This window comes from Musca autumnalis, unplaced genomic scaffold, assembly GCF_047663935.1.
Source record: "Musca autumnalis isolate F117 unplaced genomic scaffold, ASM4766393v1 scaffold_3, whole genome shotgun sequence".
Lineage (NCBI taxonomy): Eukaryota > Metazoa > Arthropoda > Insecta > Diptera > Muscidae > Musca > Musca autumnalis.
In genome coordinates this window covers 107,108,281-107,124,925 of record NW_027411866.1, presented here as the reverse complement: position 1 = coordinate 107,124,925, position 16,645 = coordinate 107,108,281, and the positions used below count along the sequence as shown (strand labels likewise).

The 16,645-nt window shown below is 36.3% G+C and overlaps 1 protein-coding gene across 1 annotated transcript; it reads left to right on the top strand.

Moving 5' to 3' along the window:
* Window positions 1-12,826: 12,826 nt before the first annotated feature.
* RpS6 (ribosomal protein S6) lies at window positions 12,827-14,153 on the top strand. Its single transcript, XM_073973506.1, has 3 exons — window positions 12,827-12,942; window positions 13,208-13,412; window positions 13,486-14,153. Exons 1-3 carry the CDS (start codon window positions 12,937-12,939, stop codon window positions 14,019-14,021), a joined length of 747 nt encoding a protein of 248 aa, XP_073829607.1. The 5' UTR covers window positions 12,827-12,936; the 3' UTR covers window positions 14,022-14,153.
* Window positions 14,154-16,645: the final 2,492 nt, after the last annotated feature.

Genomic DNA, 16,645 nt, shown 5'->3' with positions numbered 1-16,645 from the left:
CATCAAAAAGCGGCGCGTCCATGGAGTTGGAGGAACACTATGTTGACGGCCAGCCGTTAATTTATGATATGGAAAGAGATTTATTTTTGTAGCTATGGATAATCAAATAATTTTCGTAAACAATCTTCCATTGTTAAAATAAATCTTATCCGCCAAACTTCTTGTTTGTCAAATCAGCTGACTTCTTGGAAGTTTTTGCAAATTGTTGTTCGATAACATTCTGCAAATTTTTAGCTTCGAGAGAGTAAAGCTGAAAACAGATACAACGTTTGATTAAAGTTTTGCGTTGGACGTCGAGAAAAAAACAACAACAACAGGGCGACGACGACACCAAAGTCCAGCGTTTATCTGTTTGTCAGCATATATTTCAAATGAATTTGAATTTTTCGGCATCATGCCCAACAGTGTAAAAACGGCCAAAACGACACAAAACTTTACCCAAACGTTTTATGTGTTTCCAGCTTAAAATAAGTGGAGAGAAGTTACTGAGTACTTGCAAGTACTTTTTACTTGCGAAGTTATCGTACTGACCTAATATTTTAAATGCTCTGTTCCAGAACCTGCAAGAATCTACTAATTTTTACTACGATAACAATTTTCCCTTTATGTTATCGAAGAAAATAGTAAAAATTAGTAGATTCTTGCAGTTCTGGAACAGACCAAAAATATCGATTGCTATCGATATGATCGGTAATTTGTAACCACTACCCAGCAAAAAAGTTTGGAAGTAGTGCAATGCAGAGTTATGATTTCAATACATCTTTCGATGCAGTCCACACAGAGTTATGAAAAATGCACTCCGCTCAATACATTTTAGAAGCACTCGCTTATAGATCCCTAGCCAAGCAAGCCATTTTTTTGATCCCTACAGTCGCAGTCTAAATTAGAAAGAAAGAGTGTCTAAAATTATAAGAATTTGTTTAAAAAAATTAAATACAAACTAAATATACGAAAATTGCTGTAATTCACGAGACGCAAATTATTTTTGAAGTGGAGTTAGTCTTTGTGGAGTCGGAGGAAAACTGAAAAACCATTTGGATGACGAAGCAATATCAGTTGCGGTGTCACAAAAAGCAGAACAGAGGAAGTAAACTCAGTTATGATCAAATTTAATGGAGAGTTTTTATAATTTGTATTAGAGTAATAAAGTTAATATTCTTGTTAACACGAATAAGCAATGTATTTTATTTATTTTGGGATATTTGCAATGGCTTGCACCTTGTAGCATCTTTAGACTACATTTCAATTTAAACCAAAACACTACATCAAAGGCTGAGATTTGGATCGAAAATGGAGTGCATCCTAGCTGTGTGCCGTGGAAGCAAAATGGAGTTCATCCTAGCTGCGCGCTCTCTTGTAAAATTCATAGGTGAATTCATAGGAAAAGATGTACTCCAGCGGCAATTGTTCTAGTGATTTAACTGCATCCGCGGATGCAAACTTTTTGCTGGGTATTATTTTGGGAATAAAAATCCCAGCAAAAGGTTTGCATCCGCAGATGCAGTTAAATCACTAGAACAATTGCCGCTGGAGTACATCTTTTCTTATGAATTCACCTATGAATTTTACAAGAGAGCGCGCAGCTAGGATGCACTCCATTTTGCTTCCACGGCACACAGCTAGGATGCACTCCATTTTCGATCCAAATCACAGCCTTTGATGTGGTGTTTTGGATTGAATTTAAATGCAGTCTAAAGATGCTATAAAATACAAGCCATTGCAAAAATAACAAAATTAACAAACAACAATATGACTGACAATATGACTGTTAAACATGTCACAAAGTGTCACTCAACGGTCTGTATGTGCTGAGGCTAGTACTATTAAAAATATTAACAATTTGATTTTGCCACGCGAATGAAAGTCGTTTGAAATTGTTTTTAATTTTAAGCTATAATAGTAAGTTTACATTTACGAAATCCACTCGATTTCAAGTGTCAAATCCATTTCTTCAATTTCAATTCTTCAATTTCATTTCAATTGACGTTTAGGCAATGGAATTGACAGTTGAAATCGAGTGGATTTCGTAATTGTAAACAAAGCATAAGTCCCGGTCCACACTAGAGTGATTTCATTGAAAAATTGCATGAAATTATGCGTCTGTAGATCGACTTCCATAGTAGAGTAAAATCATAAAATTGCTGTAGTGGGGAATTCGATTTAAGAACGCCTAATTTCGTGAAGTTTTTTAATGAAATTCACGCTAGTGTGGACCGAGACCAATGGATTTCAGATGAGTTTTCATTAGCATAAGCTTTGTTCCTTTACGTTAAAGTTTTACCATTAAAACTTGAAACAAAATGTGGAAAATCTGTCAAACTACTTATTTGACATTTATTTGAGAATTAAAGCAAAAGAAAAAAGAAAACAACGCGCATTGTCAAAGCAAAATAAAAAGAAACAAAATAAAATAAGTATAAATAATAAAAAATTTAAATCAATGAAATAAAAAATAAGGAACAGTGACATTTATTTTGTTTGTTGTAATTTGTTTAAGCATTCGATGCAAGATCTACTATTTTCCGTTCCTTTACTTTTGTGCAAAACTTGTTACGTGAGAGCAATTTTGGCAGTTTTCTCTTTTACTACTTTCACTATTACAAGTAAAAGAACACAGCTACAGCATTGCAGAAGAAAATTTTTGTTGGAACAATTCACCGATGCATCTACCTTTATTATTGCATAATGTCAGCAACTATAGCTCTGTTCCAGAACTAAAAAGTTTTTACAATTTTTACCACTTTTACACATTTTGCGTTCCCGTACACAAAATTTGTATGAAAATCGTTTACGACTTTTTCAACTTTTACGAGTTTTACCACTTTATAAAGTACGGGAACAGGCCAAGTAAAAAACGTCAACTAATTGTAATCAGCTGTTAGCTGTGGCCTACCGGTCTACCTGTAGTTATTCTACCATGATTGTAGCTTCGTTCCAGAACTAAAAAGTTTTTACACATTTAACACATTTTGAACATTTTTCCCCGAAATGCGTTTCCGTACACCAAAAAAGTTGCAAAATGTTCACTTCTCTTTGAACAAAAATGGCGCTGAATGGCTTTCTCTTTAGAAACTTTTCACACGACAAATTTGAGCGAGCAAAAATGTGCAACATGTTTGCCGGCTTCCGATTCGCTGACACGCCGACTTTGACATTTGTTCCAGATTTTTTGACGTTTCTACCATTTTTCCGTTCCCGTACATTTTGGAAAAATGTGTGCGTTGAACTCATGTTTGACAGTTTTCTCTTTTGAACATTTTACCATTAAAAAAGTACTGGAACGAAGCATGTAATTGTGTACTGTGTTTGCCTTCTTTTGTCGAAGGTCACTCTAGTATGGTTTCATTGAAACTTTTATGTATTTACCCAGCAAATAAAAATGGAAGTGGTGCAAGTTGGAGTGAGGATTTCATTACATGCATGGATGCGCTTCCAGTGGACTAATGAAAAAGGCAATCCTTTTCCTCACATTTGGATTACATCCAACAAGCACTTTTATGTATAAACGATAAAAAATTCAATTTTCATTCAACAAATGAAATTAAAGTAATACGGCGTTTATATTATAGTTTTTTGCAGGGTTAACCTTCGTTATGAGGATTTGTTTGAAGTATATACAATGGAAATGACATTTGAAACCCAGACCCACTGGGTTAACCTTGTTATATATAAACGGCCTATAAGAATAAAATTAAAATGTCTTATTAATGGCCTGTTCCCGTACTTTACAAAGTGGTAAAAGTCGTAAACGATTTTCATACAAATTTTGTGTACGGGAACGCAAAACTCGTAAAAGTGGTAAAAATTGTAAAAATGGAGTGCTTCATAGCTGCGTGCTGCGGAAGCAAAATGGAGTGCTTCCTAACTGCGTGCTGCGGAAGCAAAATGGAGTGCTTCCTTTCTGCGCGCTCCCTTGTAAAATTCACTGAGGAATTCATAGAAAAAGAAGCACTTCGTGACACACGCACCAGTGATTTAAGTGCTTCCGTGGATGCAAACTTTTTGCTGGGTATAGATCGAGTTCACCACTACAGCAAATTTATGGTATTATTCAAGTATTAAACTCGACCTAGGAACCCTTAATTTCATGAAATTGTTTCAATGAAACCCGCTAGTGTGACCAAGGACTTACCAAATTACAATACTCGGTTTTATGTTTATGTTTTTTGCAACTATTTATAGCTTCTTTCCCGTACTTTTTAATAGTAAAACTCGTAAAAGAGAGAACTGCAAAAAATTTGTTCTCAAACACAAGTTTTTTGAAATAGTTTGGGAACGGAATAATGGAAAATACCTAAAAAACTGGAACAAATGTCAAAGTCGGCGTATCAGCCAATCAGACGCCGGCAACCATGTTACTATTTTTCATGGCCCAATTGAATTCGGCAAATTGAAAGAAAAACAAAGATTTTAAATGTCAAAATTCATAAAGTCTGTGTTTAGACACACAAATTTCTCGGGAAAGTAAATTGAGTTTTTGGGAGAGAGCGGAGAGGAAAGAGCTCCTCAATACTCTTTCCTACCCCCTATTGCCTAAAAACTGAATTTACTTTCCCGTGTGTCTAAACACGGACAAACAGAGGCGAACAAATGTTCTGAAGCGAATTTCTTTTCTGTCAATTCAGGTAGATACATACAAAACATTTTCCGAGAAAAAGTTGTTACCGTAGTTGTTATAATCGAATGTATCGATTGTTATCGATAGCTAATAACTTAAGTCATGAATTTAATAACAATAAATGTCAGTTCTAGTTTCAACCATCATAAGAACCACACGTGTTTTCATAACAATTCTGGCGACGAGACGGAGTTAGAAACTTTAACTCGATTATATAACACATGTTGGATGAAGTTTCCGTAGCAGAGAACTCCTTAAAAATGGCAACGAATACATTCCATATGGATCCGTTCGATGAGAAAACAATGAAGTGGAGCCGTTGGGTTAAGAGGTTTGAGACCGCTTTGCAAATTTTTGGCGTGGAAGAAGCGAAGAAAACACAATACCTTCTGCATTATATGGGCACTGTAGCACTGTAGTAAGGTCGAAGAGCCAGACCTAGAATTGAACAGCTACTGCAAGACACCGATCGACAGTATTGGCTATGTGTGGTTGGAAGTGAAGACAACAAAGAAGATTAAGGTGAAGTTATATTTGGTAAATTCTGGCAGGAAGCCGCTGTTAGGCAGGGAGTGGTTGCGGTCGGTACAGCTTAACTGGCAATTAATTTTGAAGAAAAAGTTAAGATCGCCGGCAACAGTGAACCAAATCCAGGAAGTAATTGAGCAGGAAGGCAAATTAAGAGGCGTTTTGGAAAAGTATCCTGAAATATTTTCGAGTACACCCGGAAAAATTACATCTTTTAGAGCACGATTACATGTGAAGACGGGAACTAAACCGAAGTTTTTGAAAGCTAGGCGCATTCCATTTCCGCTACTACACGCTGTGGAAGAGGAGTTGGAGAATCAAGTGGAGAATGGTTTGTTGGTGAAGGTGGATGCGTCGGTGTGGGCCACACCTGTCGTTGTGGTGAGGAAGAAAAATAATGCAGTCCGTCTTTGTGGGGACTATAAAGTTACCTTGAATCCAGAGTTGCTGGTAGACGAACACCCTCTACCGACTATTGATGAATTGTTTAGTTCAATGGCTGGAGGGAATAACTTTTCCAAAATCGATCTGGCTCAGGCATATTTGCAGTTAGAAGTTCACCCCGATGATCAACACCTCCTGACATTGAACACACACAAAGGATTTTATAGACCCACAAGGTTAATGTACGGCGTAGCCTGTGCCCCATCAATTTGGCAGCGTTTCATGGAACAATTACTGGCCGACATTCCTGGTGTAAGAGTGTTCCTGGATGACATCAAAATTACAGCGACTAACGATAAAATTCATCTAGATAGGCTGGATGAAGTTCTAAAGGCCTGCGTACATAAGCTGCCTTGCCTGCTTACCCTGCTTACTTCTGATAAAAGAATAAAAAGGAAAAGGGCAACCCTTCTTTATTCTTTTATTTTTATTATGTCAGAAATGAAGCAGGAAAGCAAGGCAACCAGGCAAAGCAGCTTATGTACGCAGGCCTTACGACGGTTGATGGCCCACAATATGCGGGTCAATCTGGACAAATCACAATTTTTGCAGGATAAAATAGAATATTGTGGGTATATTATTGACAAGTTCGGCATACCTTAGCAAAATTTGACGGAAGGGGTTCTTTGCGATGACGTGATTTCATGTCATCTTTTGCATTGGTTCAAAGGAAGTCGTGAAAGATCCGATCTTTTCATTAGGATTTGAACCAATGCCAAGGAAGTCGTGAAAGATCCGATCTTTTCATCAGCATTTGTACCCATTCCATAGATCCAATAGAGATGATGTTTGTGTTTTTATTTACACACCTGTTTATTTTCATTTTGGTATGTTCCAGTACTGCAAAAATCTACTAATTTTTACTATTTTTTCCGATAACATAAAGGAAAAATTGTTATCGTAGTAAAAATAAGTAGATTCTTGCAGTTTCTGGAACAGACCAAAGTTGTTAGAACTGTCGTCGTGATGTTGTCTTACATTTCCTGCATATCAAACAACTAAAATTTCTAAACAATTGGTATTATATGAAGTCCCAACCATCGAGCTAAAAATAGAATCGGACTGCACACATTGCTATTTTAAAAGTTCCCTTGTCTGTTCTAAATCTGACATAGAATGAAATCAATCAAATCTCGCTTCTTGGAATTTGAAAAAAAGTCCGAAACGAAAAGGAACTAGAATCTGAAAATAAAGAAGAAACTACTTTTGGAAAGAAACAATTAAAAATAAATTAATTAAGCATAAATGGTATTTTCCATAAAAAGTCTCTCCTTCCCGTTCGTTACATTTTGTTCTTAGAGATCCCTAAAGCAAGCCGGTTTGTAGATCCCTACATATTTCCGTCACTAAACAAAAGAGTATAAATTACCAAAATGTTGTTATAAAATAACAAAATTATAAAATAAAAGTAATTTACGAAATAAAAATACTTAAAGGAGTGCATTTGGAGTCCATGTTGAAATCTGAACTGGTGATGGGAAGATAATTGAAAAAACCTTTTGTAAGATGAAAGAATATCAGTTGCGGAGAACGAGGGAAGTAATCTTTTGCGTTGCAGCGGTGGTGATTACATTGCAATTTTGGATGTAAACTTTTGAAAAACTAAACTGATAAATTAATTGTAGCTATTTCATGAATTCGTTTGAATTAATAAAGAGTTTTGTTTTTCATGAAAACCATATTTCAATACAGCATTTCCATTTTCCAAACAAGACATGAAAATTTCATGCCAAGGGGTTGGTGAAAATGACATGTCAAATCATTGGTGGAAATGACATGCCAAAGCATTGGTGGAAATGACATGTCAACGCATTGGTTAAAATGGCATGCTTAGGATCCAGAAAAGAACGTCATCTTTTGGGGTCCACGCTCATATAAAATTCATCGATGAAGATGCTAAAAAGATGACATGCTAGATCACTTGCACCCATGATTGAATGTCATCTTTGGCATCGAACATTTTGCTGGGACATAAAATGCCCTGCAAAGTCGATGCTATTCAAAGGATGAAGCAACCTTCGAACAGAGAGGAAATTCGGTCCTTTTTGGGGCTAGTGAATTATTACGGTCGATTTATAAAGAATCGTAGCTCCATCGTGCAGCCGCTAAATAGACTCTTGCACAAAGACGTACAATTCAAATTTGATTCAAAGTGTGAAGCAGCGTTTAAAGAAGTGAAGCGGCAGATTCAATCAGATGTCATATTGGCACATTACGACCCAAACACCCCAATTACATTGGCTGTGGATGCAAGTCCTGTGGGGGTAGGTGCAGTTTTAAGCCATGAGTACGGAAATGGGGTGGAAAGGCCGATACAATTTGCGTCACAAACGTTAACTAAAACGCAACAACGGTACAGCCAAATTGATAGGGAAGCCTACGCTATAATTTTTGGAGTCAAAAGTTTTACCAATATTTATACGGCCGGAAATTTACCTTAATTACAGATAATAAAGCTATATCTCAAATGTTTGCTTCAAATAAAGGCCTTCCAATACTTTCGGCAACACGGATGCAGCATTATGCAGTTTATTTGGAATCTTTTGAATACAACATACGGCATCGGAGTTCGAAGGAGAATTGCAACGCGGCTGCCTACCCCTGACGTACACGAGGGGAACTGCGAAGTCGATCAGATTGAAACAGAGGCAATTGAGAACTTACCGGTTACAATAAATGAATTAAAACGAGCAGTTAAGCGAGAGAAAGAAGTACAAATGTTGGTTGAGTGCCTGAAGTATGGACGGAAATGTGAACCTTGTCATAGATTTGGTATCGAACAACACGAATTTACACTACAGCAAGGGTGCTTACTAAGAGGTGTACGAGTATACATTCTGCAGCCGCTCAGAACAAAAATTCTACGGGAATTACACACTGGACACTTTGGTACCGCAAGAATGAAAGTGTTAGCTCGTGCTTATTGCTGGTGGAAGGATATGGACACGGATATTGAGAGCATGGTGCTAAATTGTCGAGCCTGTCAAGATTCGAGACCGAATGATGCCAAGGAACAGGTACATTGCTGGTTGCCCCCCAAAAAAGTGTTTGAAAGAGTGCATGTTGAATATGCCGGGCCCTACTTAGGGAAATATCTTTTTGTGTTAGTAGATGCTTACAGCAAGTGGCCTGAAGTACGAGTAGTGTCTCACATAACAACTCAAACCACGGTGAAGGTATTTAGAAACATTATTGCTACTTTTATACCAAATGTCCTAGTGAGTGACCATGGCACTCAATTTAAGTCCGCTGAGTTTGGGAAGTTTTTGCGACGAAATGGTATTGTACATAAATTGGGGGCACCATACCACCCAGCCACTAACGGACAAGCGGAACGATTTATTCAAACACTTAAAAATAAACTCAAAGCAATGAACAGCAATCCTGGCAATTTACAAAAGAATATAGAAAAGGTGCTTTTATCATATCGACGCGCAATTCACCCGGCCACTGCTAAATCACCAGCGATTATGATGTTTAACAGGCAAATTCAGTCCAGGCTTGATTTAATCCTACCCGGTAACGCACAACGTGATCCTCAGCGGAAATCTGTAACGAAAAACTTTAAGATTGGGGACACTGTGGCTGTCAGGGAATATATCGGAAGAAACAAGTGGCAATTTGGAATAGTAGAGGCGAAGAATGGAGATCTCCATTATTCGGTAAGATTAGAGGATGGCAGAGTTTGGAGGCGTCATATTGACCAGATACGCAGAGTTGGAGGAGACGCAGTAAAGAGAAACAAACCTCAATTTGTGCCGTCTGGTGTAGTAGAAGAAAAACAACAGACGTATGCTGAACAATGCACACCTGCGGTCGGAAGCGAGTCCTCGGGTATAAACGATGAGCGATTGGAACCCCCTTCAGAGGTTACGGATCATCCTGAAGTTGTAAACGATGAAATCCAGATCAGTGTTCAAAATGATAGAGAACAGGACTCTACGCCTATAAATTCGTTACCAACAACTAGACCTACTAGGAACCGCAGACTTCCAAGGCACCTACAGGACTACCAGCTAGATGTCTTACGTGATCCGTGACGTGAACTTAAAGCTGAGTACACATTGCCAGTTTTGAATGACAGCTTTGTTGGTGCTTGCTAGTGTGGCCGTTGATTTTTGTCATTCATCATGCAACCACAAAATGTTTTGTGGTTGCTGGACGGTTGGACAGTTATCGATAACTGCGAAATATCTTCATTCAAAACTGACAATGTGTACTGCTCTTAAGTCATGAATTTAATAACAATAAATGTCAGTTCTAGTTTCAACCATCATAAGAACCACAAGTGTTTTCATAACAGTAGTTATTTTTGTTTGACGAAACAGAAAATATGTACCAGCTGATCGAACTTGAACTACAAAAATAAGTTATTGTAAATGAAATTCTCATAATAATAATTCTCATAAAACACATCAAATGTTGACATTTTACGTGTACAGCATTAACTTTATTTGTTTCCTTTTTTCGAGATACATCTACCTGTTTCTGTACAGTTTGACATTTCTATACCTCGCAATGAATTCAAATGACAAATATGAATTGTGACAGCTCAAATCGAAATCATCTGATTTTGCTGGGGGGACCTGTAATTGCACCATGTACTTTTTTACTCGCCCAAATTTGTCGTGTAACAAGTTTTTAAAGAGAGCGTCATTCAGCATCTTTGTTTAAAGAGAAATGAACATTTTACGACTTTTTGTGTACGGGAACGCTTTTTTCGGGTAAAATATGTAAAAGTGGTAAAAATTGTAAAAACTTTTAGTTCTGGGACAAAGCTTATATATTTATTTGGCATAAATTGATTACTCTACCAGCTGGCGTATAAGTCTGAATGTTTACCACAGGTAGATCTTTACGTCCTGATTACAAAAATGTAAAGTTTGTTGGGGGAAGTCCGTACTTCCCGAGATATGGGCCTCTGAAGTTCCGAAAATTCCCTTCTTAAAGAAAAAAAAATATTTTGTTTTTCAAAATAGTCAGGCTTAATCCTATAGTCGTTGTTTTAATATTTTATTAAAACAAATTTAATTTTTTTTTCGAACGTTCCCACGCCTCACTTTCCCACCCCTGCCGACCGAGGGGGCGACCTCCCTTTTACGTAGGGATCGCGTACACACCATGATCCGCATCATGATGGGGTATGAGAGGGAAATTGAAAACCAGCTACAGAATTTACTTCATCAGCTAGTTAGTTACTTACTAATACATTTTTATATACTATTCATTTAAAAATAAAATTATGTTAGATTTTATAAGGTCAAAGCTCATGCCAAAGTCTACATTACAATACATGGAATTAAAATCTACACACATTTTGTTAATAGGATCTCCCATAGAGTAATTCGTGCGGTGGAAATCTCTAAATAAGGGTTGATAGTTTCTAATTGTTCTACAAGGAACATTTATTAGTGGGAAAAAAATTGGCTATGTTTACCAAGGGGAAGGCAGGGAAGACTATAGTTTCAGATCTCGTCACAGATCTTCATCAGTTCCCTTGCTTCTTTAATTAAAAAAATTTTGTTACCGTGCCCTAAATTGGCTCCTGTCCATAGGAGAAAGTCTCAAATCCCCGGCCGAAGGCCGCCTACAAAGAAAAATTTACAATTTAAGAAAAAAATGCAGATTTTTTTCCGCCAGCTAATAGAATATTCAATTTGTTCCATTTATTTTTATACGAAATTGAAGCTTGTGAACTCTCGCTTTTATACATATTTTAAAGAAAATTAACTAATCAAATTCCAATAAAACCCCAAGAAGACGTTATAAATAAAGCGACAAGACGTAAGGAAAACAACGAATTGTCATTAGCTTTATTCATTAACAAAGTCTGATCAGAAAGTCCATTTAAATACACTTTTCAACTCACAGAATTCGAAGAATTCTTAGTTGATACGTGCTGACATGTTGCAAAATATTTTGATTTTGGTGTTTCTTTGGAAAAGCCGAAAAGTGAGTGTGATTCTCATTCATATGAGAATACTAGACACTTAAAGAGTTCGGTTTTTCGCTAAAAAGGCATCATTTCAAAAACTGAGAAGCCAATTGATAATTCCCTTCGCCGGGATGAAATCATGATATTGGTAGCGATCAGTAAAATTTTGCAACACTGTCAGTTCGTTTTGAAAAACATTACTCTCTGTAATAGAGGGTAATAAATGAAGTTGAGCCAATGGGGGAATACTCCACTCAAACAATCGAAAATGAGATTGAACTTCAACAATAAACAAAACAAACAAAAAACAGCCAAGGCACGGGCGAATGAATGGAGCTTTGTTAAAAACAAAATTCCAATAACAACCTCACAGGCAACTGTGTTGGTGTTCTTTTCAACTCACAGAATTCGAAGAATTCTTAGTTGATACGTGCTGACATGTTGCAAAATATTTTGATTTTGGTGTTTCTTTGGAAAAGCCGAAAAGTGAGTGTGATTCTCATTCATATGAGAATACTAGACACTTAAAGAGTTCGGTTTTTCGCTAAAAAGGCATCATTTCAAAAACTGAGAAGCCAATTGATAATTCCCTTCGCCGGGATGAAATCATGATATTGGTAGCGATCAGTAAAATTTTGCAACACTGTCAGTTCGTTTTTGAAAAACATTACTCTCTGTAATAGAGGGTAATAAATGAAGTTGAGCCAATGGGGGAATACTCCACTCAAACAATCGAAAATGAGATTGAACTTCAACAATAAACAAAACAAACAAAAAACAGCCAAGGCACGGGCGAATGAATGGAGCTTTGTTAAAAACAAAATTCCAATAACAACCTCACAGGCAACTGTGTTGGTGTTCTTTTCAACTCACAGAATTCGAAGAATTCTTAGTTGATACGTGCTGACATGTTGCAAAATATTTTGATTTTGGTGTTTCTTTGGAAAAGCCGAAAAGTGAGTGTGATTCTCATTCATATGAGAATACTAGACACTTAAAGAGTTCGGTTTTTCGCTAAAAAGGCATCATTTCAAAAACTGAGAAGCCAATTGATAATTCCCTTCGCCGGGATGAAATCATGATATTGGTAGCGATCAGTAAAATTTTGCAACACTGTCAGTTCGTTTTGAAAAACATTACTCTCTGTAATAGAGGGTAATAAATGAAGTTGAGCCAATGGGGGAATACTCCACTCAAACAATCGAAAAAAACTTTGAAATTAATTATTTTTTATTTATTAAGAAAACAATTTTTAGCGTTTTTTAAAATACAACACTGTATGCAAGCTCGGCCACAAATGTCAAAATTTGGTGAGTTGTGTAAAAACGGCCGGCCGCCATCTATCATCTGTCTTTTTTGACATCTTGCCTACTCCTTTCAATTTGGTGTTCCTCCAAATCAGACATTAAAAATGAAGGTGTGTAATTTTTTTTCGAAAATAAGTGAATTTTTGTGATAAATCAACGAAATACACAAAAAACATGCTATAATATGTGGCTGGCGATTGAAATTCGAAAGAATTGTGTGTATTAAATGTGTGATTGAGTGTATAAACATTGATTGAAAATAATTTGTCTTGGCTCTGCCGATTGTCGGCGTTGTTGTTTTGTGTATTTCTAGTAAAATTCGTGATGTGAAATGTAAAAACTAACTTTTGTTCCATCTTCTTTATATGATTATAGCTTAACGTTTCTTTTCCCGCAACGGGATGCCAAAAGCTTTTCGAAGTTGTTGATGAACACAAATTGCGTGTGTTCTACGAGAAACGTATGGGCCAAGTTGTCGAAGCCGATATCCTCGGTGATGAATGGAAAGGTTATATGCTCCGTATTGCCGGTGGTAACGACAAGCAAGGTTTCCCCATGAAACAGGGTGTCCTTAGCCATGGTAAGTTGTTGTGCGGAAAAATTGAAGATATAACAGAAAGTTTGTTTACAATTGTTGTCCATTTATTTTTTAGGTCGTGTTCGTTTGTTGTTGAAGAAGGGACACTCCTGCTACCGTCCCCGCCGTACTGGTGAACGTAAACGTAAATCAGTCCGTGGTTGCATCGTTGATGCTAACATGTCTGTCTTGGCTTTGGTCATTGTCAAGAAAGGTGAAAATGACATTGCTGGTCTTACCGATACCTCCGTTCCCCGTCGTTTGGGTCCCAAGAGAGCCAGCAAGATCCGCAAGTTGTACAACTTGAGCAAGGAAGATGATGTCCGTCGCTTTGTCGTACGTCGTCCTCTCCCCGCCAAGGACAATAAGAAGGCCACCTCCAAGGCCCCCAAGATTCAACGTCTCATCACTCCCGTTGTCTTGCAAAGGAAACGCAGACGTATTGCCTTGAAGAAGAAGCGTCAAGTCGCTTCCAAGGAAGCCGCCGCCGATTACGCTAAATTGTTGGCCCAAAGGAAGAAGGAAAACAAGGCCAAGCGTGAAGAAGCCAAGAGACGTCGTTCCGCCTCCATGCGCGAATCCAAGAGCTCCATCTCCAGCGACAAGAAGTAAACAAAACATATTGTTTTTATAAACTTAAGTAAACATTTATTCGTACAGATAATGTATGAGAGACCCAAAACCAACAAAATAAATGATATGGAAGGAAACTTGTTTTTTTTAAGGAAACCTTTAAATACTAAATTTGATTTTTGTTTTTATTGTTGGAAAAAAATTGTGATGGGAGTCCTTGATTGCAATGAATGCTGACCTGATATTGAGACGCTTTCCGTCAGTGGCATTTTAACTTTTTTTAAATTCAAGCATTCAGATGAAATTTCCAAACATTTTTGGGAAAAAAACTGAAAGGATGGAAATATATTGTTGCTGGACAAAAGAGTTAGAATGACTTTTTCTCCATACCACTTGGTTAACGATGATGCCTATTCCCTTGAATCGGTATTTACATTATTATTAAACTTAGTTTTTGAGATAATTAGGAATATTAAGAAACGATTGGTTAAATCACTTTCGAACCCGGGAAAAAAAGATGCCGGCCAATTTATAGAGATCGGGCAAAGAGAAGCAAAGTATGTATTACTATTCCCCTTCATCTATCCCTATCATTTTTCTCTTGAGTGGGATCAAAATATGTTAAGGTGTGGGCGTGGCGTACTCATAAAGACAATTTTGGAAAATACGTAATTTTTGCCAATTTTTGGAGAAAGAAATACCATTTTCCAGTGTTTTCTTTTTCTGTAGGATGTTGCCTTTAAGAATCGTTTTAATAAATTTTCGTAACTTTCAATCCAGAAGAAAAACCAACCCTACAGTTTTTACAATCAAAATAATTGTTTGGCGTAGACGTTTTTGTAGTCATTGGCGTAATCGTTGTCGTAGGGTTATTTTATAGTATCACGAAAAATATACGACAACGACAATTTGAAAAAATCTTCTATTGTATTTTTTGTCTTTTTATCAGCTGTCTAATAAAAATATTTTGCACTATTGGATGGAATTTTCGCGATTTAAAATTTAAAATCAAGTTTTATCAACGATTGTACTCTTCGATTTTCAAATAACAAATGTTTCACACTGATATAAAGGAAAAATTGTATAGACAAATTTTAAAAATTTAAGAAAAAATAGGAATCATTCGATTCCCACTACCAAATAGGTCTTAAAATTGTTGTAATTAATCGTAGTTTAATAACAACAAAAATTCAAGAAAATCGAAGAGTACAATCATTGATAAAAATTGATTTTAAATCGCGAAAATTCCATCCATAGGCTTATAGTAAATATAAGACTAATATACAAGATACAGCATTATATTTTTTATTAGATAGCTGATAGAAATACAAAAAAATACAATAGAAGGTTTTTTTTTTCGACCAATATTAAAGAAGTTATGAGTATTTCTTTGCACATAGTTTTTACAGATTCTGACTTTTTCAAGGCGCGTTATCTATCTCTGGAATGTTTTGCTGATGAGCAAAAAAATAGGGGAAATCAAAAACGTCATCTTGATAAGAGTCCGCTTTCACTCAGAAACCCCCATATATTTTTTAATTGTAAAATTATTCGTTTGAAATCATCTTTTGAACAAGAACTAAGAAATTGGCATTGCTTGAATTGTTATAGGACTCTAACAGATTTTCAATAGAAAGTTTGTCATCTGATAAAAACACGAAACGTTTTATTTATTTTAGTTATTTTCCAAATAAAATTCTTTATTGAGCTTGAGGTCAGAGTTGGTTAATTTTATTGATTCATATTTTTCCCAATATGAATCAATAAAATTAACCAACTCTGACCTCAAGCTCAATAAAGAATTTTATTTAAAAATATATATTCAAAAGGTCGAATAAACACAAATATATAAAATTAGTTACTTTCCAATATATTTCATTAATCATTGCCAAATAATTATTTTGAAATTGATTTGTTTTCATTTTTATATCGTCACCATAAATGCCCGAAGACGTAACAGACATGAAAATCGAAATTCGTTTTTTGACGTAATCTGATACATAAAGCTAAAATGCATGCTCTGGCAAAATTTCAATCTTCTACGTTCAAAAACAACGATCCTATTCAAGAAATGGCATTTCGGAAAATGGGATAACGTTGCAGATTTTGTTGTAATGCAGGATCTCAAAACTAAGCAATTCAGCGGTTTTGGTTTCACTACTTATTCCCCTTCATATATGATCGATAATATCCCATATACTCGCCTTCAGAAGATTTTGTGGGTTACGTCTTCGGGCATTTATGGTGACGATATGCTGTCGTTAAAAAAATCGGTCACGACTCTTTTCTCGTATTTCAATGGTACACGTGATACCTATTTGTCGTATCAAAAAAATAAATGTTATAAACCAAGAAATCCTTCCTTTGAATGATGAATGTGTTTCTTTCGATATTTTATGGATGTAAGATGCTATAAAATAAAAAAATATAGTACGGTTACACTACAGTTTTTTGCCGGGTTAACCCACTTCGAGAGGATTTATTTGACGTTTGCGCTATGGAATTGGCATTTGGAATCCAAACCCACTGGGTTAATCCGGTCCAGTGTAACCGGGGTAATATAAACAATGTAAACTACGACTACGCCTGCGACACTCGAACGCATACGACTACGCCAACCGTAATAAGGCTGAATACATTTTACCGAAATACCAATTTCAGTG

Coding starts and splice junctions, on each gene's coding strand:
- RpS6 (XM_073973506.1), top strand. Junction 13,413..13,485: donor ACAGGGTGTCCTTAGCCATG/GTAAGTTGTTGT, acceptor TTTATTTTTTAG/GTCGTGTTCGTTTGTTGTTG.